Source organism: Rhinopithecus bieti, unplaced genomic scaffold, assembly GCF_001698545.2.
Source record: "Rhinopithecus bieti isolate Rb0 unplaced genomic scaffold, ASM169854v2 scaffold_1673, whole genome shotgun sequence".
In the NCBI taxonomy this organism is placed as follows: Eukaryota; Metazoa; Chordata; class Mammalia; order Primates; family Cercopithecidae; genus Rhinopithecus; species Rhinopithecus bieti.
Window position 1 is genome coordinate 9716279 of NW_016804690.1, and position 26702 is coordinate 9742980.

General features: G+C 36.6%; 1 protein-coding gene across 3 annotated transcripts in view; it reads right to left on the reverse strand.

Annotated features, from left to right (window-relative positions):
* KCNK2 (potassium two pore domain channel subfamily K member 2) overlaps positions 1 to 26702 on the reverse strand; it is a 242770-nt gene that overhangs the window by 24493 nt on the left and 191575 nt on the right. For all 3 annotated transcript variants that reach the window (XM_017869936.1, XM_017869939.1, XM_017869935.1), the window contains exon 6: positions 20561 to 20700. In XM_017869936.1, coding sequence (XP_017725425.1) covers positions 20561 to 20700 — 140 coding nt within the window. The remainder of the gene's footprint in view (positions 1 to 20560; positions 20701 to 26702) is intronic.

Below are 26702 nucleotides of genomic sequence, written 5' to 3' on the forward strand. Positions count from 1 at the left end.
CCATTTAACAGGGAGCTGTGTTATAATGGGTTTCTGTTAAACCTTGGTCTAGTTATTCTAAGAAGCCTGTATTACATCAAGTAATAAAGGGGTAAGAAATATTCAAGAAGGAGAGAAGAGGCAGAGGAGAAGCAAAGACAATTCAAATGCCTCTCCCGGTGCCTTACCAGTGTTACCTTTTATTTGGCATTAACTGAAAAAAATGTCTTCTATGAAGCCATTTAACAGGGAGCTGTGTTATAATGGGTTTCTGTTAAACCTTGGTCTAGTTATTCTAAGAAGCCTGTATTACATCAAGTAATAAAGGGGTAAGAAATATTCAAGAAGGAGAGAAGAGGCAGAGGAGAAGCAAAGACAATTCAAATGCCTCTCCCGGTGCCTTACCAGTGTTACCTTTTATTTGGCATTAACTGAAAAAAATGTCTTCTATGAAGCCATTTAACAGGGAGCTGTGTTATAATGGGTTTCTGTTAAACCTTGGTCTAGTTATTCTAAGAAGCCTGTATTACATCAAGTAATAAAGGGGTAAGAAATATTCAAGAAGGAGAGAAGAGGCAGAGGAGAAGCAAAGACAATTCAAATGCCTCTCCCGGTGCCTTACCAGTGTTACCTTTTATTTGGCATTAACTGAAAAAAATGTCTTCTATGAAGCCATTTAACAGGGAGCTGTGTTATAATGGGTTTCTGTTAAACCTTGGTCTAGTTATTCTAAGAAGCCTGTATTACATCAAGTAATAAAGGGGTAAGAAATATTCAAGAAGGAGAGAAGAGGCAGAGGAGAAGCAAAGACAATTCAAATGCCTCTCCCGGTGCCTTACCAGTGTTACCTTTTATTTGGCATTAACTGAAAAAAATGTCTTCTATGAAGCCATTTAACAGGGAGCTGTGTTATAATGGGTTTCTGTTAAACCTTGGTCTAGTTATTCTAAGAAGCCTATATTACATCAAGTAATAAAGGGGTAAGAAATATTCAAGAAGGAGAGAAAAGGCAGAGGAGAAGCAAAGACAATTCAAATGCCTCTCCCAATGCCTTACCAGTATTACCTATCACCTTTTATTTGGTATTAACTGAAAAAAAGAAAAAAAAAAGAAGAAATTCCCCCCAGCTTCATTAGCTTCATTATCTCAATGCTTAGTGAGAAGGAACTTTTTTGTCTTTGTCTGATTTTAACACCTTCAAGGCTCATAACAAAGCTCTCAAAGGCTTTAACTATTCCCAAGTTTCTCCCTCACTAGCCTCCTTATCGTCTTTCTTTCAGATGTAAAAGTTGGGTGCTCATGCATTTCGAATAATGGAAGATAAAGACTGCCAGGAAAAGAGAAAGGAGGAGAGAATTAACCAGTTCATTTTTCTCTAGTTTTAAAATACCTTCAAACTGCCAGTTTCTCCAATAGGGGACAATCCATATAGACATGATTTTTTTTGTTTGTTTTGGTTTGGTTTTCAATTTTAATTTTTTTTGAGACAAGGTCTCACTCCCATTGCCCAGGCTAAAATGCAGTGGCATGATCTGGGCTCCTTGCAACCTCAGCCTCCCGGGCTCAAGTCATCCTCCCACCTCAGCCTCCTGAGTAGTTTGGGGGTACAGGCATGCCACCACACCAGGCAATTTTTTTGTACTTTTTGTAAAGACAGGATTTTGCCATGTTGCCCAGGTTGGTCCTGAACTCCTGCGCTCAAGGGATCCACCTGCTTTGGCCTCCCAAAGTGCTAGGATTACAGGCACGGATCACTGAGCCTGACCATGATTGCTTTGTGAGACAACATACCCAGCTATCTCAGAGCTTTAGTAAACACAAGGATACGATGCTATTCATGGATGTTGATATGGTTTGGATGTATGTCCTGACCCAAATCTCATGTCAAATTGTAAATTCCAGTGTTGGTGGTGGGACCTGGTAGGAGCTGATTAGATCATGGGGACGGATTTCACTCTTACTGTTCTCGTGATAGTGAGTGAGTTACTGCAAGATCTGGTTGTTTAAAAGTGTGTATGTAGCTCCTCCCCCACTCTCTCTTCCTCGTGCTGCAGTCATGCAAATCGTGCCTGCCTCTCCTTAGCCTTTCACCATAATTGTAAGTTTCCTGAGGCCTCCCTAGCCATGCATCTGTACAGCCTGCAGAACAGTGAACCAATTAAACTTTTCTTTATAAATGACTCAGTCTCAGGTATTTCTTTATAGCATTGCAAGAATGGACTAATACAGCTGTCAAATGTGGATAAATAGAACATATTTGTAACAGTAAACTGGTTCAAAGAGGCAATGGTGTAGAAATATAAATGTAGAGTTGTTTTGGCCTCAATTAGCAGTGTCATATTAGAGATGAATGCAAAGACCCACAAATGGACAATAGGATAAATTGATTAAGATAGAATATTTATTAAATATACAATTCCAGAGCTTTGACATTACCCAAGAACTTTTGAGACAACATTTTTTAGTTAGTTGCTTTTAATTTATAGAATCTACACTTTTCATCAAAAATCCTTGGGTTGATTTGGCAAGGTGGGGTGATCTACAAGCAATTTCAAATTTACATGTCTAACAATTCCTCTGTGTATTTTAAGGAAATACTGTTTCATGAGATTCAGCTTTAGCTAATTACTATTCATTTAATAGTAATTAATTAGTAATTTATTTAATAGTAATTTTATAGTAAAATTGGGATAACTTTTTTTTTTTTTTTGAGACAGAGTTTTGCTCTTGTCACCCAGGCTGGAGTGCAATTGCATGATCTCAGCTGACTGCAACCTGTGCCTCCCAGGTTCAAATGATTCTCCTGCCTCAGCCTCCCAAGTAGCTGGGATTACAGGCATGCGCCATCATGCTGGGCTAATTTTTGTATGTTTTCAGTAGACACTGGGTTTCACCATGTTGGCCAGGCTAGTCTCAAACTCCTGACCTCAGGTGATCCACCCACCTCAGCCTCTCAAAGTGCTGGAATTATAGACATGAACCACTGCGTCCAGCCCAGGAGAATTTTTTTATAAAGTTTAATCTGCTTATTTAAAATAAGAAGAGTGCTTTTACTTGGTAATTTTTTCTTAGGCCTCCCTTCAAAAAACCATTACCCTCCCGCTGCACAAAAAGAACTACAGGAAGCGTGTGAGTATTCCCACTGGTAAAATGCAGAGTAACAAAAGCATTGTCTGTCTTGGATGTAAAACTATATAAAACATTTCCATTTGGATAGTGTGTAAACTGCATGATGTCTCAAAGTCAGGAATGCATTTATTCCAGTCAAGCATAAGTCCCCCTCACTTTTCCCTCTCAAACTGTGAAAAAACATACTGACTTGTTTTACATGTAGTCCTTAATGCAACACTAATATAAAATATCCACATTAGCATTCAAGTGCCAAAAATAGCATCATTACTCCAAAGATCTTTCAGTATGTAACCCTGTCAAAGGGAGAGAGAGGTAGAACTAATACTTTCCTGGAGCTGCTCATTCAGAATTCCTAAGTGGATCGAAGGAAATCTCAGACACATCATCTCTAATAAAGAACATTCCTGCTAAGTTCCACTGGAAGAAGAAAACTTATATTATTTGGAATTAACAATCATTGTGAAGCCAGCATTTCTGAGCAAAAGTTTTTAAGTTAAAAATAGAAGCAGTAGATTATTTAGCATTATCCATCAAAGGTAACTATATTTTCTCATTGGAGAGGTTGGAAAAACATACCAATTCCTCATTTAGAGAACCATAGTGAATTAATTTCATGTTAAGAACACATTTTCTTTAAGCACCCTTTCACTTTATCTAATACTATTACTATGCTTATTGTTCTCTAGATAAAAGTAGCCCTTCCTGCCTGCATTTTTTTTTTTACTCAGCCATAGATTTCACCTTTCAAATAAAATACATGCCCTTCAAATCAGCAAATTTGTCATTTTACATAGTTTAGAGAGTTTAAAAATATTAAAAAACCTTCTTGAAAATGCTACTAATACTTAAAATAGAATCAACTGTTATAAGGGGCTTTTCACATGTAGGAAGTAGGCACTCTTTAGCTAGAAGACAGGGAATCCTAAGGACCAATTATTTAAAAGTAAAACAACAAAAGAATTAAAAATGCAAAAAAACCTCCAGCCATAAAACCATCACATCAGGAATAAAAATGAAATATTCCTGACATTTTGCTGCAGCTATAGACTAAGTTTTGAACTAGCTTCTTGTTTGATACATCAAACTTTGTTCCACCTCTTACGGTAATTACTCATGATTTTCTTTATTAAAACATTAATCATTTTAGCCTCTTGAAAATTTTAAGTAGCTTATTTGTCAAGCTATTTAAATATAAATTAATCTTTCCTTAAATATTGTCATTGATTTTATATCTGTAAGCAATAATAGAATGAATATAAACCACCAAAATAAGTATACTTCAGTTCTACTGAAAACATTTTAAAAAATGAACAAAATTAAAATCTTATCTCTAGTTTGACAGAGATGAAAATTTAGCCGTTCAACTTTTATCAGTGAGATATAGATATACTAATATTGGAAATAAGCATGAAAAACAAAATCTCTACATTATTAAAGATTTATCCTTTTTTTGTTTTTCTGAATTCTATGGCTTCTAAGTTGAATCATTTTCTCTCTACACCCATTCATCCATTCAATTCAACAAGCATTTATTGAGTGCCTATTATATGCTAAGCACCATTTCACTTGATTTTGATAAAGCGAAACAGCAACAATTCCTTGTCTTCTGAGAAATACCTTCTAGGAAGAGAGACAGCCAGTAGACAATAGCACATGATAAGTGAGTATGTTGTATAGAATGTTAGACGTTGGTGAATATGATGAAAATGCAGAGCAGGGAAGGGAGAACCAAGGGTGCTTGGGGAAAAGGAGTGTCAATCTTAAATAGAATGGCCAAAGTGGGCCCCATTGACAAATGGTATTTGATGAAAAGACTTGACGATATTGGGAGGTGAGCCAGGGAGGTGAGCCAGGGAGGCGAGTCAGCCATACTTGGGAAAAGAGCACTGCTAACAGAGGGAACAGTCAGTGCAATGGCAGCAGGGCAAGAGTGTTCCTGGTGTGCTGGGGGAATCGCAAGGGGACTAGCGAGGCTGGATCAGAGTGAGCACCTGGACAGAGAAGAGGAAGAGAAGAGGCTGGAGGAAAGGGGGCTGGATCATCTAAAACCTTTTATGCTGCTTTACAGACATTCTCTTTTACTCTGACGAAAAGGGAAGCCATCAAAACTTCCAACCAGAGAAATAACATGATACGACTCATGTTTCTAAGGATTATTCTGGCATCTTTGTTGAAAACAGACTTTACATAAAGCAAAGGTGAAAGCTAGGAGGTCCCTGCAATAATATAGTGTGAGCTCATGGTGGCACAGGAAAAAATGAAGAAACAAGTGACAAGTGATTGGGTTCTGGATACATTTTCAGATCATTGTTGTAGGACGATTTGATAGATGAAACGCAAAACAAGAAAGAACAAGATAAGTCGGGGTCTTTATGCAATTTTCCCCAGTTCACCCAGTTAAATTTAGTAATTCCCATTTTTGTGCACCATTGAATGTAAAGCATATTCTGTATATCTCTATTACAGTATCTACCCTGTAGTGATTGTTAGTAGATGCTTATATACTCCCTTGTACCTGTAAATTTCTCCTTGAGGGAAATGCTACTATATATCTATATATGGTATATATATGGTGTGTGTGTATATATATATATGGTGTGTGTATATACATATGGTGTGTGTGTGTATATATAAATATAAGGTTTTATATACATAAAACTGTATTCCCAATACCTAGTAAAATGCCTGACATATCATGGACAATCAAAACATGTCTGTGAACAAGCAAGTCAATGAGTACTCATGGAATGAAATCATTAGTGCTATGCATCTCTTCATAACAGTCCTCAACTTGCAAATCAGAGATACTATTCAGCAAAATCATTATTTTTTTTGTATTCATACTATACTGGCTTTTGTTGAGCTTGCATAGTTTGCATACTGCACTTCATGAAGCTTCAAAATAGGAAAGCAATTCTTACCCTGCCCTGCTTATATATGACCTTGCTGCCTTGCCTGTTCATTCAGAATCATGTACTGAACATGAAACAGTAGTTATTAAACCAAAGTTATGTTTAAGTTAAATCCGTTCATCAAGTTCTCAAACTGTGGTAGAAATGACACGAATGAGAGCTAAGATGAATTTATACACGTGTGTATGTGTGTACACACGCACATACATATGTACATACACTGTATATATATACTATATATACTATATATTTATAGTATATATTTATATATAGTATATATAGTGCATAATATATAGTACATATTTGTATATAGTATATCTACAGTGTACATGTGTACTGTGTGTGTGTATATATATATATAAAACTAGATATCATAAAAAATGCCCTCACAAAAAGAAATAGTTTCTCAAGAATAGGCAACAGGGCTGGGCACAGTGGCTCACACCTGTAGTCCCAGCACTTTGGGAGACCAAAGCAAGTGGATCGCTTGAGGTCAGGAATTTGAGACCAGCCCGGACAACATGGTGAAACTCCATCTCCACTAAAATACAAAAATTAGCTGGGCGTGGTGGCAGGTGCCTGTAATCCCAGCTACTGTGCAGGCCGAGACAGGAGAATTGCTTGAACCCAGGAGGCGGAGGTTGCAGTGAGCCAAGATCGTGCCACTGCACTCCAGCCTGAGCCACAGAGCGAGACTCCATCTCAAAACGAAACAAAATAAAACGAAAGAATAGGCAAAGGGAAATTGAAGGGGCCGCTGACATATTACAAACTTTGACATTTGTGAGAAATTCCTTGAAAAAAATCATCATATTTATACTCACAGTCTCCAATTTTGAAAATGGATTTCTTTATATAGTAAGATTTCCCAATAAAATTTATTTTCTACCTAGCTTTAGGGCAATATTTCATACATAGCATTTTTCTCAGAAGATACTCAAGTGCTTGCTGATGTTGGGAGCTTATGAAAATAGCAAAACTAGAGTGGCTATGAACAAACAGCTGCAAGATGTGAGAAGCATTTTTGTTTTGTTTTTAAACTTTTATTTTAGGATGGGGGATGCATGTGAAGATTTGTTACATAAGTAAACACGTGGCATGGTGGTTTGTTGTACAGAGTATTTCATCACCAAGGTATTAAGCCCAGTACCCAATAATTATCTTTCTGTTCCTCTCCCTTCTCCCACCCTCCCCCTTCAAGTGGGCCCCAGTGTCTGTTGTTTCCTTCTTTGTGTTAAGTTCTTATCATTTAGCTCCCACTTATAAGTGAAAACATGCAGTATTTGGATTTCTGTTCCTGTGTTAGTTTGCTAAGGATAATATCCTCCAGCTCCATCCATGTTCCCACAAAAGACATAATCTCATTCTTTTTTATGGCTGTGTAGTATTCTATGGTGTGTATGTACCACATTTTCTTTATCCATTCTGTCAATGATGGGAGTTACATTAATTCCATGTCTTTGCTATTGTGAATAGTGCTGCAATGAACATTCACACGCATGTGTTTTTATAATAGAATGATTTACATTCCTCTAGGTATATACCGCCAGTAATGGGATTGCTGGGTCAAATGGTAGTTCTGCTTTTAGCTCTTTGAGGAATTTCCACACTGCTTTCCACAATGATTAAATGAATTTACAATCCAACCAACAGTGTGTAAGTGTTCCTTTTTCTCCATGACTTCACCAGCATCTGTTGTTTTTTGACTTTTCAATAATAGCCATTCTGACTGGTATGAAATAGTATCTAATTGTGCTTCTGATTTGCATTTCTCTAATCAGTGTTACTTAACTTTTTTTTCATATGCTTCTGTTGCTGTTTAATTAAAGGTGAAAAACCAGACATTTTAGGAATCCAAAGTAACTTGATACGCTGAATGGGAGCTAGAATGTATCAGTGTAGTAAAGCCTCCTTCATTATGAAAGTGACTACTTTGCTGAGCATATTTATTTATTTATTTGCTTGTTTACTCACAGATATGTAAGTCAAGTACCTGTCCACCATTCTTGGGAACAACCTTACATGAGGAAACAATTCAAATGCATGTGCTTCAGACTAAGACAGCCAGTGTCACAGTTAATCATTTAAAACAGCAGTCCCCAATCTTTTTGGCACCGGGGGCCAGGTTCATGGAGGACAATTTTTCTACCGGCAGAGTTGGGGGAATGGTTTCAGGATGAAACACTTCCATCTCAGAACAGCCGGCATTAGATTCTCATACGGAGTGTGCAGCGTAGGTCTCTCACGTGCACAGTTCACAATAGGGTTCCCGCTCCTGTGAGAATCTAATGCTGCCACTGATCTGACAGGAGGCAGAGCTCAGGCAGTAATGCTCACTCACCCACCATTCACCTCCTGCTGTGCGGCCTGGTTCCTAACAGAACATGGACCAGTACTGGTCTTCAGCCCAGGGGTTGGGGATCCCTGATTTAAAAAGCTATCTCCATTTGGGGGAGAGTATATTTGCACATACATTATCATTGTGTCAACTGGTCTTCTGCTAGTGTGGCCTCTGTACCACAGGGGAGAGGATATCCAATAGAACAAATTTGTCTGGAGTGGTAAGCAGAGCCCTATAAAGATTGAGAAGTGAAATGGCCAAGAGGTGGTTCTTTAAGAAGATAGCCAAGAGATTGTAGAAGCAGCACTGTCTGATCAACAAGCATGAAGTTTTTATTTTCTGCTCTGTAATTCCCTTAAATTATCTGTAGGACTTCTATAAAGTTATAATCTGTTTCAGCCTTATATTAACTGTGTTATAGGGAATAAAGTGAGGAATCAGTATTCATTATTACAGTGCCATGGCCCCAGGGAGAGCTTCAGCAGCAGAAGCAGTTATGATGTGCCCATGTGAACAAAGAAGCGGGAAAACTGGAGTGATAGTCTTAGAGGGACACATGACAAATCTAAAAGGTAGAGATTTGTGTAACATGCAAGTGCAACACATTGGTCTCTTGAGCTGAGATGCAATAATTATTCCATAGTCTGTATGTAATCAGAATAGGATTTTGAAAAGTTTTTGTTAACTAATGAATAAAGAAAATATAACATAGATGTGTGGCCAAATATGATTTTGCCTAATGTAAAGGTTATAATCTAGTGAATTGATTTTATAGTACTTGTATATTTCCTTAGAATATTACATTGAATCAAGTGAGACTGTGATTTTAAGGTCAAAACAGCTGAATGTCAATAATTTCACACAGTTCAACTTAATAAATTTCAAAAATAATATTATATAAGAGTATTCTACTCTTCCATGTCTGAATGCTTTGATATTATGCATTGATTTTATGAAAACACATTCAGTTCAATATTTCTTCTTATGGAAATTTACATACAAAACAGATTCAGCGTCACTGGACTCAATCTTGTATGTGTATACAGAATCAGAAACAGGGATAACAGTAAGGCTGAGAGCAGAAACTCCCTTTTTATAGGACCTGGTCTCTGGAATTTACAGCCCATGAAGAGTTAAAAGGCAGGTTGCTCTATTTTACTTGAACTCTTACCTTGATGCTTCAGTTTTACTAAAACTACTAGTGAATCTTAAGTAAGATAATGTAGATAATACACCTAAGCCTGTCAGAGATTTGGAAGCTAATGTAAAACTTACCAAATATAAACATGGCATATAAACTCTAAATCTCCAAAATTATCATTTAACTTTTTCCTTAAACAATAATATTATTAAAATAATAATATTATCATTGTAATTCTGTCCTTGAATTAGAGAAACAATGATTACGGTGTGTTATCAAATCAATCAGGATAGCAAAGGTTATAATACAGAACGAATAACCCCTTCATCTTAGTGGCTTAAAGCAACAAAGGTTAATTTCTTGTTCTGGTTAAATATCCACAAGTCAGCAAGGGGATCTGCTCAGTGTAGTTACTCAGGGACCCAGGCTGACATGGCATCCATGATCTCCTATGGTAATTGTGATAGAGGGCAAGAGGATCTTGAGGCACTCACAGATGCAATTAAACCTTCCTGGCCAGGTGATCCCAGCACTACTTTGGGAGGCCGAGGCAGATGAATCACGAGGTCAGGAGTTCAAGACCAGTCTGACCAATATGGTTAAACCCTGTCTCTACTAAAATACAAAATTAGCCGGACGTAGTGGTGTGTGCCTGTAGTCCCAGCTACTCAGGAGGCTGAGGCAGAAGAATCACTTGAACCTGGGAGGTAGAGGTTGCTGTGAGCTGAGATTGCGTCACTGCACTCCAGCTCTGTCTCAAAAATTAATTAATTAATTAATTAATTAATTAAAAAATTTTCTCCCATTCACTCACATGAATTCTGCCCACAAATCCTTGGCCAGATCTGTTTATATGGCACCAAACACAAAAAGGAAGAGGAAGTAGGGCCGGGCGCGGTGGATCATGCCTGTAATCCCAGCACTTTGGGAGGCTGAGAAAGGGTGGATCACGAGGTCAGGAGATCGAGACCATCATGGCTAACATGGTGAAACCCTGTCTCTACTAAAAATTCAAAATAATTAGCCGGGAATGGTGGTGGGCGCCTGTAGTCCCAGCTACTCAGGAGGCTGAGGCAGGAGAGTGGCGTGAACCCAGGAGGCAGAGTTTGCAGTGAGCCGAGATCACGCCACTGCACTCCAGCCTGGGCGACAAGGCGAGGCTCCGTCTCAAAAAAAAAAAAAAAAAAGAAGAAAAGAAAAGAAAGAAAGAAGAGAAGAGGAAGTACAATCCTAATATGTATCTGGAAAGAGTCAAATGAAAATATTTCATGATCAATACTGATGACTAGCACTTTTGCTGGAGAAAGAATAGACATTCTATCTTGTTTTGAAATAAGAGATTTTATGTGTGTGCACTTGCACACATGGGCACACATGTGCGTGTGCACACATGCACGTGCATCATTTATTAGAAGCCATTCTTTTGGTTCAAATCAAGTTTGAGGCAGGAAGAGCTAAATTCTCTTATTACAATTAGGGTGTCATCCACTGAATGCTAAACAAATCATCATACTTTGTTGCAAAAGATGATTAAATAATCCCTGATTTGATTATTCAAAATGCCCCCCACTCTCAGTGCCAACCAATCACAAGCTAATATTCATTTAGAAAAAGCCATCTTAAAGAGGAGCTAAAACCAAGTTCATTTTGATCCATGTTTGAAAACACATTTTCTTCTGTTCTCAGCAAACATAGTTTGATTTTTTGTAAAATGTGATTTTTTTAGATCTGAATACAGGCAAGTGCAATACTTTGGTTTGCTGAAGAAAGTCCAAAAACAATTTTGAAAGCCAAGTTCATGGTGGCCACTTTTCCTAACACAATTTCTCAAAACAGATAACAGTCTCAAAATAGTCAAAAAAGAAAAATAATATTGTATCTTGATGCACTAAATCCTCATAATGTGCTCTCTAGCTAAAGAAAATGAAATTACTTATAAGGAGCTTTGAGGCAGAAACTATTAACTTATTTTCTTATTATTTACAAAGGAATAGAAAAAAATTATTCTGAACTTCCATTACCAGATGACATTCTGTGAAATACATAATCAAAAAGAAAAAAAAGTCACCATTTGTACTGAGAATTCCACCTAAAATTTAGAAAAAAAAAGGAAGAAAGCAAAAGTAATCTTCCTGCACATTTTTATTTTTTAAGAAAACAATTGAGCTATTGCCTCTTGGTTTAATAAAAGGAAGAATCCAGACAGGTTCTACCTCAATTGAGACAGCAAGACACTAGAAAATTTGTGGGTCTAATTCAAGAAAAAAAAAGAAAAACAAACAAAAAAAAACGAGGATCTGGGTAGATTTTAGGAACGTTTAATGTAGAAACTAGTCTGTTAAAAGTCCATAGAATATTCAACGTATTTGAAATTTCTATATTCATTTTTTTACTAGGCTATTTTGGACTCTGGTTTTGTGATTAAATTATAGTAGTATAGACACCCTCAACAGTTTTTGTTTGTTTGTTTATCGTCTCTTTTGTGTTTACTTATTATTTCAACCAGGTAAAATGTTTAGACCTATAAGCACTCATGATATTTTATGCCCTACATAGCGCAATATATGAAGATATTATATATATATAGTCTTAGAACTTTATAAAATTATTTGATTTGAGATAATTTGATATTAATTTATTCAGAAACCCATGTGGAAAGAAACAAGCATTCAGTAAGCATTCAGCCACATCACATACACTCCTCACCACATCTTCACAGCAAACTCATAAAGGAGACACCATACCTTAATTTTATCAGAAAAGAAATACGGATTCAAAAGAGATTAGATATTTTGGTGATGTTTGCAGAGCTAGTAAATAGTTGAGATAGAATTAAATCTCAGTTTTGTTGGCCTCAAAACCCACTCACTTTTCAGAAATCATACAAATCACTTCTTTTCACTTGAAAGAACGTAAAAATTTTAGGTTTCAAGATTTCACTGATCTATACCATAAATAATTAGTAACCAAATTAAATACACAAAGCTCTTCTCTGTAGTTACACAGTAGCAGATGGGTAAGCCTTGGGCACATGTTTCTGATGAGTCAATATTACCCACATAAGGCAAAAAGAGGAAAGAAGGAGGAGGAAAGAGAGAGGAAGAGGAAAGGGAAGGAGGGAAGAGAAGAATGGGGAAGGATGAGAAGAAGTGAGCTAAGAAGGCAGAGGCAGAAATAAACAATAACAACAACAGGTAAGAAACATTGTGAGCAATTGGGAAGCAGCATAGCTAAAACGTTAAAAGGTTGGGCCATGGAGTCAAGCTATCTGAGTTCATTATTGATTCTTCCACTTTACCAGCTATACAACCTTTCCCAAGTCACTGTACCTCTGTGTGTTTCCACTTCCTTATTAGCCATTATTATTTGACAGCTGTGCATTGTACATGACTATCTCATTTAGTATTAAAAGGGAAATAACTTAAAATGTGTTCTAGAAGAGAAGTGTTTCCATTTCTGAACCTCCTCAAACCCTATTTCATGTTTAGTACACATTTTGACTTATTAAGGCCTCCCTGAAGTTAGAACCACAAAGGTTCATAACATGCAACATAATACTGAGGCTATACAGAGACATAATTTGGGGTCTCGGTTCTGCAGAAATGATTGCTCATACAATTCACTTAGAAATCAGACATGTCTGGGTTTCTGGCAGTAAATGTTGCCTTCAAGCATAATTTAATTCTTGCCTTGTTTTATTCTCCTCTCCAATTGCCTATTTACTAAATAGACAATAACTTGCTGAACTCAGACTGTGACTGGAGAAAGAAAGAACTTTCTCCTTTGCATAATTAGGCAGAGCCAACATTGACCAGCAGATGAACCTCAAAATCTGATTGCTCTGATCTTTTCCCCATCACATAGTGAAGGGCACCCCTCTCCCCGTGGGAAAGAGAAGATGGGCCCTTTATGTATGCTTTAGTTTGAATAGCCCATCGTGACCCTTCCTGCTTCTATTTTATTTTATTCTTATCCTTTAGCCAAAGAAGAGTTACATGTGTAAGACATAAACCTGAGAAGTTTTACGGTCAATTAATATTATGCCCATAGTCCAATTTCAAGTAGTCATTTATAGCTACTTGAATATCTCAGTAAGAGAACAATAACAGTAAGAAACACTGCCAGAAAAATTGTACCAAACAGTATTGCCCCCTCTGCCCTACAATATCATAGAAATCAAAGCAATAATTACCAAGTCTGGCATATAGTCTGAAGGTCAAAGAAAAAAGGAAGGGAGTGATGGAGGGTGGGAAGAAGAAAAAGAAAAGAAAAAAGTAAAAGCAGGCTATGTTAACAAGTGTTCTCCAATCAATCCTATTAGTCAAAGCTCCTTTTTCCAGCACTGGAGGAAGAAAAGTAAAAGCAAGCATTAGAAAGATCAGTAAGCAAACACACCACCTGTGCAATCCTCCCAGTAAAGAGATGGACTTCAAACTACCACAGATGAAGAGTTACTCCCAGCATCCAATACAGCACTCATCACATAGTAAGAACTTAATAGCAGTTTTTGAATGAATTAATAATTTAGGAACTCGACATTAAATAATTCTAATTCCTAACTGGTCGCCATGCCATGGCTCCATTCCCCAGGGCACCATTCACGAGGGTTTATATTAGTCATGCTCCAAGGGCTCCCATTTCCTTGGAAAAAACACTGTGCTGTTGCCCTTTGAAATTGTATTTTATGTGGCCGGAACTATCTTAAGATATAGCTACTGTATTGCACCCATGCCAGAGAACAAGATTTACATGGTTTTCTATAAGAGTGGTGCATCAGGAGCACAACCTAATGGGGAATTCTAGTTACTTTTTTCACCTGTTTTATGTTATTATGTTAGCCTTTCCTTGGATTTTCTTCACCGTTTTCTTTAGTCAATATGATCAATCACTGTAACCATCTTCCTCTCTTCAAAACCTCGATGTCTTTGCCTTTCCAACAGACCCAATCACAAATCAATTTATTTAACTACGTTGTTTGCTAAACAGTCCATACTGTCCACATCCCACACCTTAAGTGAAGGTATTACTCCACGTTGTTTTTAACTCCACTATTGACTTACTTTACAAATCTTCATTAGGTGAATTCATCTATACTCACAGCTCTCAGGTAGTGATGGCCCTGTCTTCCCAGCTTTAATTTCTCCTACATTCCAGGCATGCAGAGGCAATTTTCTAAAATTGAACTATCTGAACGTCTGTTACGTCTGCAATCGTAACATGTCCAACATAAAACTATCTCATTGTTTCAATTTTTGCAAAATCTCTCATTTTCCAGCATTCTGTAATCCTATCCAAAGTTAGAATTATGGATGTCATTCTCCTTTTCTCTTCATTGTGCACAGTTAATGGGTCACTAAATTCTCTTCCTTTTATCCCCCAAATATTTTTGAAATCTGAACTTTCATCTCTATCCCATTGCTATCCTAGACCCTTCATTTGATAGTATCTGGATACCTGCAGTAACTCTCCCAGTTGATTTTCGTGAATCTAGCTTTGTTTGCAACTAAATCATCTTCCTCACCGTTGCCAACATCATTCATTCCACTTACTTAAAATCCTTCAATGGCTCCCTAAAGTTTTCTGAATAAAGTCTAAGCTATTCAAATGGCATTTGCAAATTGAAAGCACTTCTCCCATAAGAAATAATGATAAAGTGATCTACTGCAAACTTTCCGGGGCCCAGGCTGCAACTGTTTCTTAATTGCTCATCTCTGGCCAAGACAAAGAGCCTCCAAGTACCAGCTCTTTTCCTGAAAGAGTCATTGCCAACCAGAGTGAAATTTAGAGTGAAATTACCAAATGCTGCCACCAGGTAATTAGCAAAACAAAACAAAACAAAACTATGTTCTTTCACATTCTCAGGCCCCTTCACAAAATTGGGGTGAAATAAAAATTCAGGGACAGTCTTTCAAGGCTTCTTGGCACTAGCATTGTCCAGTCAAAGGGTGTAGTTTTCATACAATATAAGGCCAGCTTACTAAAGTGAGAGCCTCTATTTGCATAAGCATCTTCAGAGACTAAGGAAATTATATTGGTAGAGAAGCATTGCCTGGCTATCAATTCACTGTGGCCAGCTATGGTGCCACCTGGCCCGACAACATTAGCATGCTATGGTGTGGGCCACGGTGGTGTTTATCTCGTATGTGCACAGGAACACCCAAACACTGGCACATGGGCATCGACAGAAGTATGTAGAAATCACAGGCCCTTTCAAGCTCAAGAAATGTGAACAGCAGGAACCTGAGGTATGCCTGTGTGTAGTAACGATGCCCTGCTCCATGCTTTCTTCCTAAGCAAGCACAGATTTTACCTTCTGAGTTTCGTGGTCACATCTGATTTCTATTATGCCTCCCTCAGGTAGCAGTATTATTGTATTATCCAGAATATCTAAATAAGCTTTATTTTATAAGTGGAAACATTATTTCCTCAGAAGATAGTACATAGTTTCATAAAAAAGATAAGTTGACTTACCAATTCTTTCTGTTAAACATGTGCCTACCCTCCACTGGAGCTTAAAAAATAGACAAACACTTTTACAGAAATGCATATGTTTCCGTGGAAAACTGGAAAATTACTGCACTCATTATTGTTTTCCTTGATGCAGATCAACTATAATTATATGTGGCACTTTTGAATATATAGTATGTTTCAACAAATCATTTCCTCTTCAAATATTTCAGATGGATTAGCTAGACCATGTTTTATTTCAGCATGTTGATGGAAAACAAAACATAATTTCATTAAAACTATTCTTCACTGGAAACATAATTTATTTTATTTTTCATTTTATTTTTATTTTTTTGAAGATGGAGTCTTGCTCTGTCACCCAGGCTGGAGTGCAGTGGCATGATCTTGGCTCACTGGAACCTCCGCCTTCCCGGGTCCAAGCGATTCTACTGCCTCAGCCTCCGGAGTAGCTGGGATTACAGGCACACATCCCCTGCCCAGCTAATTTTTGTATTTTTAGTAGAGACAGGATTTCACCACGTTGGCCAGGCTGGTCTCAAACTCCTGACCTCTGGTGATCCGCCCGTCTCAGCCTCCCAAAGTGCTGGGATTACAGGTGCTAGCCACAGCGCCTGGCTGGAAACAATATGTTTAAACATAAAAAACAGAAATGGAATAAGGGCACATACGACTAGATCTATATTTTCATACTTCAACCAATATGGTTTAAGCAGATTTGTTTTTGAAAAAATAATATAAGACTGGGGTTATTAGCCAAAATCTTTTCATTCAGGGAAAGCATGTGTCCAAGTATTATCACTTGGAAAATTTGAAGCTATATTTAATTTTGTATTTTTTATACTTTGTACTAGTTAAATTTTTTAGTGAGGAAGATTCCCAGTTATTAAAAATGTTTAGTGTTTTTATTCATCAAAACTGAAAACTAGAAATAACCTTGTTGTTTCTTAACACTTTGGGAGTTTTTAAAACTAACAGTGCCCGGAATGACTTGGGCATGGAAAGTAAGGAATACCTATTGAGCAGTCACCTGGCATTGGTTCATCTACACAGAGGTGACAACTAGATTATATTTAGTGGGCTTTTATTGATTTATACCTTTAGTGAGTTATTGCAAAACTAACATTATATAATAATCATTTTCCATTGTTTTCGAAATTTTAACAGTATTCTGTTCATAAAAACTTTGGCCATAATGATATTTTGAAAATTATAAGGGGCCTTTCCCTGTCTTTCTTCATATTCTCTGTTGAATTCGTGACCCCATTTTGCAGTTCCCTAATTACATTATAAATCAGAAAATATACATATCTATTCCAATTGAAAGCTCCATTTCAGCTGGCTCCCCTGTCCAGAGCAGCTGCATCTTCGGATGGTTCACTTAAAGCTTTGGTCGTAGCCTTGACTTAGCTGAGCTTTCGGCAGATGCAATCACCAGACAGCACATGCTACCCAGAATATTAGGTAGACGCCAAAAGATGTGTGGTAAGAAAAAACAAAAAACAAAACAAAACAAAAAAGCCCTGCAATGTTTAGCATGAAAACACAGTGCTACATCTCATACTTTCAGTTGAGAATCATGAAGATCACTCATAAGCAAGCACACAACCCTGTTTTTTGTTTGTTTGTTTGTTTGAGACAGAGTCTGGCTCTGTTACCCAGGCTGGAGCGCAGTAGCGCCATCTCTGCTCACTGAAACCTTCGCCTCCCAGGTTCAAAGGATTCCCCCACCTCACCCTTCTGAGTAGCTGGGACTACAGGCACCCACCCCATGCCCAGTTAATTTTGTATTTTAGTAGAGATGAAGTTTCACCATGTTGGTCAGACTGATCTTAAACTACTGGACTCAGGATATCTGCCCGCCTCAGCCTCCCAAAGTGCTGGGATTACAAACTTAATCAACCACACCCAGTCTTGATTTTCATTTTGAATAAATCAGTTATGTAGAAATTTGTATTTATTTGAAAAGATGGTGTTATGGCTTGATTCGTGTCTCCCCAAAAGTCATATGTTGAAGCCCTAAGCTCCAGTGTGATTGCCTTTGGAGACAGGGTTTTAAAGAAGGTAATTAAGGTTGAATGAGGTCATGAAAGTGGGGCCCTAATCCAATAGGACTGGTGTCCTTTTAAGAAGTGAAAAATATACCAGAGTATACATGCTCACATGATCTCTCGCTCTCTCTCATGCATGCACATAGAGAAAAGGCCATATGAGGACACAGTGGAAAGGCACCACCTGCAAGTCTAGGAGAGAGACCTCACCAGAAACCAACCCTGCTAGCACCTTCTTGGACTTCTAGCTTCCAGAATTGTGAGGAAAAAAAAAAAAGTCTGTTGTTATACCACCCAGTCTGTCATATTTTGTTTTAACAGCTAGAGCAGACTCATTACTCTGGAAAAGTGTGCTAATTCTTTGACCCGGCTAGTCCTATCACAAAAAGCACTGTTTTTTAATAATACAAGTTTTAAACATTTAAGCAGATATTTTATACCAATATCATCAATTAATAAAGATATAAAATTTCCCTCTGTACTATCTGTGCCTTAGTGGCTTTCAAACTTTTAGACTGTGGACCACAAACACATTAAGATATAAGTGTGTATGTATATAATACATGGTTTATTTATAATATTATATGTGTGCATTTGTGTATTGCAAAACAATAATTTTCCTAACTACCTGACTGTATGAAATAGGTTCTGCTCAAGTCTATTTTATTTAAGAAATACATGCTTGTGTGCTTGTGTTTTCAAATCCATTTGAAAGCCAAATTATTGCTTGATGTTTGAGTAGTTCTCTTTTTAGCTATGTTATCCAAAACATTCCCTAACTATAATTTCCACTTTTTCCCTTAGCACCTCAGGATATACATGAAGTACATATGAAGAATAACCATCCATCATATTTCTCTCTCTCTCTCCCATCCCCTACTGCCCCCACAAACACCACACTCACACATGCACACCACATACAAGGAGCCTAAGGTTGAGGCAAATCCATTGAACAGGTCCTATTCAAAGCAAGGCGTTTCATGCAATTTAAATTATAGTGTCAAGCATATTGTCTTACTGACTTGTTTATAATAAAAATATTTTGATTTGATGATGCAACTAAGATATAGACTAATGCATACTGAATAAGTAAATTCCCAATTAGGAAATATGGTATCCTCGAAGTAAAGTATGGATAATTTACATTCTTGCTAGCTCACATAGGCACCTTGGGTATGAATAAAAAATTATATGACTTGGCCTGGCATGGTGGCTCATGCCTGCAGCCCTGGCACTTTGGGAGGCAGAGGCAGGCAGATCACTTGAAGGTCAAGAGTTCTAGACCAGCCCGGCCAACACGATGAAACCCTGTCTCTACTAAAAATACAAAAAATAAATAAATAAATAAATATCTAGGCATGGTGGTGCGAGCCTGTAGTCCCAGACACTCAGGAGGCTGAGGTGGGAGAATCACTTGAACCTGGGAGGCAGAGGTTGCGGTGAGCTTAGATCATATCACTGCACTCCAGCCTGGACAACAAAGAGAGACTTCATCTCAAAAACAAAACAAAACAAAACAAAAAAATTACATGGCTTGATAATTTTCAAAGAAAACATTTGTAAAGGGAAGTTAATTTCATCATTTTCTACCTTATTCTATTTCTTTTGGGTGTATGCTTAAAGAATTCATGCTTGTAGCTATCAAAGAGTCTGACACTGATATCTGTGGCCTAGTTAAAGGATAGTTTAACTAGGAAAGATAGTTAAAGGAAGGCAATAGACACTATAGGGACAGGTTTTACAGATTTGTTGTTCTTTGAAACAATTAGCAAAGTTGACTAAGACCCAGAAGCAAGAAATACACATTTCATAATAAAACATTACCCTGTCACATTCAAACTAATAGTGATCCTGGATATGTAAATATGAAATCAAAATTTAATTTCCAAGCAATAGAATTTCAAAATCAATATTTAAATTTCAAATTTTCCAAAATTTCATGAGTCAAAATTCTAATGTTCACTTCTATAAGTATAGTTGTACAAGATAAGTAAATTGACAACTTTTAAAATTGTTAAAATCTATACACAGGGAAAACGGCCATAATTCATACAGCTTTGGAATATATATACATGTGTATGTACAAATTTATATAGACATAAGAAAAATAAAATAAGTTAAAGGTAAAAAACCTTCCACATTATTTAAAACATTCACTATTTCATGCTCCTGATTTCTTGATACAAATATTTTCTATTATATTTTTCTTTACTGAATAAAATTTATTTTGTGTCCTTGAGAACAAAAGAAAGAAAACAAAAGAAAAAGAAATAACAAAGAAAATGTTTTTAGTTGCATCCTTTTTCATTAGAAATTGCCCTCAGTTCTGAGACAGCAATTGGCATAGAAACATTTTCTAACTGAATAAATTACAACTCATATATTTGCTCATAGTCTCATATAGCAAATTCATGCCAAATAGAAAATATTAACATTTTAAAATGTTTAAATATTTTAAATGTAAACGTAAACATAATTTAAAATAACCTTTATTAAATTAACTAAATAGAAGTGTTTTTGCACACTTCTTAATTCTCACCTCTTCTTTTGTCTTTTTAGATATCACTCGGAGCCAATCTCCAATCATGCTCAGGACAGCAGCAAAGTAAGCAAGCCCTACAAGGATCCAGAACCACACAACAGGCTTATAGAAGTCCAGATATTCAATATCAGATCCACCTGGAGACAAAACAAAGTAGAACAAAATAACTTCATATTCTTAAAAGTAAACAATCTAGGTATTGCTAAAATTACTAACTAAATTTTGGTTTGCAAAACACAGAAATCTAGTATTCTTGTCAATGGACTTATATTATTTTCTTCATTTTGAATTTCTCATTTTCATTCACATAATTCTTACCTATTTTCAAGAATAAGTTAAGTTTTCTTAATGAAACCTTTCATTGCTTCTTCAGATCATCATGATTTTTCCTTGCTTCATGTTTCATTTACATTTATAGAATCCATCTCAGTCTAGTACTTAATTATTCTATGTGTACTAAGTTTCTTTTTCCACCTCTATTTTAACAAATAGAAGACAGCGATTACACTTTTGTTGGTGTGCATTTAACTTAGCATATTTACCTCATTGCCAATAAATACATGCTAGCTAATCAACTTAATGCCAAACTGAACAGCAAGTGAACAACTCTAGTGATGGCTCATATTTTAAAGTCATCAGCACAATGAATCACTAACAAATGCCAGAGACAATGACTTGATGGTTCGAATGAGAACAAATAGAAATTTGAGGGTAATACTACCATTCATCACTCTCTGACTTTTCTGAGAAATTCCCATGACTGTCATAAAATAAAACCGTAGCTCTCAAGAAAAAAAAAAATTGGCAAGGCTCTTTTTTTTTTTACTCTAATCCTTGAAGAACTTCTCCATCCACTTGGAACAATAACTATACCTATGAGAATCTGGGTTCATTTCAACACACCCTTTGTTCAGTACCCCATTAATATGGGGGCATTTATTAAGTCCCAACAGTGAAACTGTTTTTATTTTCACAAATAAGAAATCAAATACCTCTCTTGAAAAATTCATAATTTAGACCAAGAAATCCTCATATAGACAGTTAACCTTAATGGGGTAGGTATATTGCGTGATGACAAGGAGAATACACAAGTAATATGAAAGGACATAGAATAAATGATTTTTACTTCTGGAAGAAGGAAAGTAAGAATAGGAAAGTGAGTCTTAAGTAATGAGGATCAAAACTTGCAATAGCACAGTGTGGAAAATATATAGTATAGTCAAATGACTTTTAGTCATGGATAAATCTCCACATGTATTTGACCAAAGAGCAGATAAGTAGAAGAGAGAAATCTAGAAAAAGTAGGCTGTATCAGATTGTAAAGATTTCATCTTAACTCAATGGAGAATAAGTAAAAGTCTCTAGGGAGACAAGTCCTATATATTCATGTTTGACTATCTCCACAGAAAGATCCAGTGGCAGAGAAGAATGAACTGACAGGGAAGCCCCATGAGAAGTTTTTGTTCTGAATTAGCTAAGAAATTATTGTGTCTGAGTTAGGGCAGAGATGGCAAGAAGAGTCATTTTACAGGCCGAATTATCAAGGACTGATGACCAACTACTTGTTGTGATAAGTGAGAGGAAGAGCTCTCTGATGACCAAAGACCCACACTGTGGGTCTTTGGTGATATTGTAACTGAATGAGGGAAGAAAGACTGACTTTTTTTAAAAAAGTAATTAAAACTGAGAACTGACAGGTGTGAAGTGCTTGAGGTAATAACCAAAAAGATCCTTAAATGCAAATCTAACACTTAATAGAACAGGGCAGAAGATAAGGATTTTAGGACCAGCAGCATAGAGACTGGAGGTGCTTAAAAGAGTGTGGATTTGCTCAATTCACAAAAATTCAGCCAGTAAATTGCAAGTATATCAAAGATCAAGTATAAAATACTGAATATAACATTATTGTAGAGAAATTAAATTTTGCTAATAAGTTGCAGTTGTATATTGAAAATCAAGTAGAAATTACAAGTATATATTAAAATCAAGTATAAAATACTGAGTATAACATTATTGTAGAGAAATTAAATTTTAAGTTGCTCATGATGACATTTTCAAATAATAAAGGGTCAATAAAAGACAGCATTTTCTGTCAGGTAAATAATTTGAATAGGCATCATTCAGCTTTCTTTTGGTACAAAAGTAATTTTAAGAGCACATTTTACAAAGTGAATAATATTACTTTCAAATATTATAAACATTTTACTTTGTGCAACATTAAAACTCATTTCTGGGAATAATTATAAATGCATCTCGTGATGGTTAAGAGTTGGCCCATGGAGGATACAGCTCTAAAACTTCACTGAACTGATTTAAGAAATATGTGTGTAAACCTGTTACATGATAGGCTCACCAGTGAATTTCATTTTTCAAATGTTTCCATTTCAATGAAACCAAAATGACATTTTTTCCCAAGTACTTTCTCTTTCAAAACCAGAAAAAATCTTCATCCAAATATTTGTGACTCATTTAACACATAAGTTCACCAAGATGTTGACTTTAGAAGAGTTAGTTCATGCTCAGATTACTTTTTATAAGTCTTCTTTCTTATAAACAGGATGTCACAGTTTGAAAAGAGTAAATTAGCTTAATCACTAAAAGGTCTATATTTGGGTAAAATGTTCAACCCACAAGTTTTAGTGGAGTCTAAGCCCAGGGGAAAAAATGTTTTTCCTTTTTAAATTGCCACTCTCAAGATGAAATACTGGCAGTCAGATGATTTAGGAAAAATGAATATTATATATAAGAAATATTGTCAAACAACTCCCAAATCCTACTCACTTGCTGATATCTAAGATTCATGAATTAATTTTCACATTAATCAATTCACTTCATCTAAGAATCTTATCCAAATTAACATATCTGTGATGTCAGGATAACTTGCTAAGAAAATTGTTTTATTTTAAATTAGGAATAAATTAGGAAATACTTTTAAAAAACTTCTTGACTTTTACAAGCATTAATTTCAATCTAGCTATGTTCAGGAAACTTACTCATTTGTCTCTGGCATACTAAGAAAGCCTAGGATAATTTCTATCATTGACTTATTATTGACAGGGCTCCTGCCCCTGTCTCCCACGCTCTGTTTTTACTCTTTCCACAGACTTCTGAGATGCAGCCTACAAGATGCTACAGCCTACTCTCCCCTCCTAAGTCCCCACTGACCTGGCAGAAATATTCACTCCACTGCTTTTTTTTTCTTTATTGTCACTAAAAACGTGCACATAAATCCTTTCCATTTTAAGAACTTTCTGGCTAATCATAATAGGACAGTATACAGCTGGTAATAAAAATAACAAAGAGGTGTGGAGGTATAAAGGTTTTGGGAATCTTATAAACTTTTCCAAGTAGTTAAAATAAGTCTACTCATCCTGACATTCTTATATGATATATGACAACTTCTTTTAGATGGTGCGATCTCTCTCTAGATCTCTTGTCCTTAATGCTTGTGTAAGGAACTCAGCCAGAGCCTAATCCAATCTAGTAGATTAAACTACAAAAAATATAGCTCACGAAAGTTCAGGCTGGTATTATTGCTAGGGAACCATTATCTCCACAAAGCAGGTTTCCTAAACATTTGCTGGAAACAGTCCCTCTACCCAGCATTAAGAAAGCCCTAGATGGCTCCAAAGAATCATTGAATAGGCGACAGAACAACCCATGAGGCCATGGCAGGCATCTCGTAGGAGACTTTTTTTTTTTTTGAGATGCAGTCTCAGTCTGTCACCCAGACAAGAGTGCAGTGGTGCATTTCGGTTCACTGCAACTTCCACCCCCCGGATTTAAGCAATTCTCCTGCCTCAGCTTCCCGAGGAGCTGGGAATACAGGCACTTGCCACCACGCCTGGCTGATTTTTGTATTTTTAGTAGAGACAGGGTTTCACCATGTTGTCAAGGCTGGTCTCGAACTCCTAACCTCAAGTGATTTGCCTGCCTTGGGCTCCCAAAGTACTGGGATTATAAGCGTGAGCTGCCACACCCGGCCCCTAGAAGACTTAAAAAAAAAAATTGGCCCTGTAAACCCTGCCTAACCTAGTTAACATGCTCATTTCCACTGATTTACAGAATATTCAAAATCAGATTGGAAGAGTGGGATGAAAAAGAAGACTTACCGATTACCTCCATAAATGAAATCATTTCATCCTAACGCCCTATGGGTAGGTGTTGAGGGGAGTTGCATTCTCATGTTTCACACTTCCATTGACTTTGGGCAGGGCTATTAGTAAGACCATGTGGCCACAGAATTAAGTCACATTGCCAGCTTCCTTTTGCAGCAATAAAGCTGATGATCCAATTGCCATCACTCTCATGGTCTGTTTTGGAACTCAGGAATGCAAGACCAGTTTGTACTGGCTCCTTGAAATCCCAACAGTAAGTATCCCACTTTAAAATACAGATGTCATAATATCAGCAGAGAAAATAACATATGGCAGACCACTCAAGAAAGGGGTAGCAGAGCTAGAGTTCAACACAGGTGTCTGAATAGTTCCAAAACACAGGCTCCTTCACTGAACCCAGTGGTCCATGTCATCTATGATGTCAGCTACTGTCCTTCTTATCATTTATCCACCAACCTGTTTTGCTCATACTGCCTGGGAAGTACTTAGCTAAGGCAGGAAACAGTAAATTGGACAAGGCATGCCTCTTCTCCTCAAGGTTCTCACCTAGAAACCATGTGGGTCTGAAGACAAGCACCATTCCACCAAGAGCCTCCTTACCTTGCTCTGTCCTCTCTCCAGCAGCTCCCAGCCATCGGCCCTTTTTCGTGCTAAAGAACTTGGGCATACAACATCCCTCTCCCTTAAATATAATTTTCTTTCTCTGTGATTTTTTTTCTGAATCACAAAGTATTTGTAAAGAAAAAAAAGATATATCCTGGTTTTAAAGAATAACCAAGCCACTCCAGACTAAGGTTATCAGTTCCATACATCTCTTCTGATTTTCTAAAATGGCATATCTGCTATAGAATATAAACATAGATAAATAACTCCATTTTAAAGAAAATGGAGGTCATTCCTTTAAACCGGCCTATAATTATTTTAGCTTAAATATCAAACACGGATTTTAATTTTGGGGGGTTTGTTTGACTTTACTTTTATTAATTAAAGCTATCCCATCTTAATATGAAGGAGGGAAAATCTTAATTTCTGTTTTAGTATATCTTATTTTGTTGGCAAGTAATTTAACTGAATAAGGTGTTTCTCACTGCTTTAAGGACTCAGAACCCCTTTTAATAATGTTATAAATCCTATTTTCTTTTTAACAAATGGAAATACGATTTCAGTATTAAACAATAGCTTACCTACTAAACCAAACTTTTCATATGCCATTGAGTCAGAAAACCAGAATGCCAACAAAGGTGATATTTGAACTTGTATTTGGGGATTTAAAATTTCAGCATTCGAGAAGTTGTCCATGTCCCTCTAGGTACTTGTTCTTAAACTGGGAAAACTGCCATGAAAAGAGCAGCAGTCTGATGATCATAAAGAAAGAAAAACCAACACATGACATCACTCACTCATCGTTTACAAAGATGGAACAGTATATAGGTATACAGAATTGTTATTCTTAGAAATTGTCTTTAAATCTCAATCTAGAACAATTTGCAATATTTTTCAAGGAATGTAGTACAATTTACTTCCTGCCCCACGAAGCTGTAATTATCCATTACTGAATACTTTTCTCCTCAATATTTTCTCCACATGTTTTTACAATACTTCTATATATCCATTCTGAACCCTAAAAGTTAAGGAACTTTTTAGTTTGTTCACAGTCCCTAAGACTTCTAAACCATTTGGGTCAAATTCCACTTATTTAATCATGCAGATGGCCATTATTTCTGTTGTGAGTTCTCTGAGAGTCACGAGTTAAATCAGGGAGTGACTAAACCCTTTACAGAATTTTCCTGTATTATAAAACAGAGCAAATACCAGGAAGAGAAAAAGATTCCCTATTTAATTGTTGCTCCTGGATTTCATGTATTCTGTCTCACAGGAATAGGAACTAGAACAATTATTGTCACGAAGTGCTAAACACAGTATCTGATATACAATATGTGTCCATTAAACACCTAAACAAACAAATGATCAATGAATATAAAACATCTCCCTAGCAGTCACACAAACCCTCCTTTTCCAAA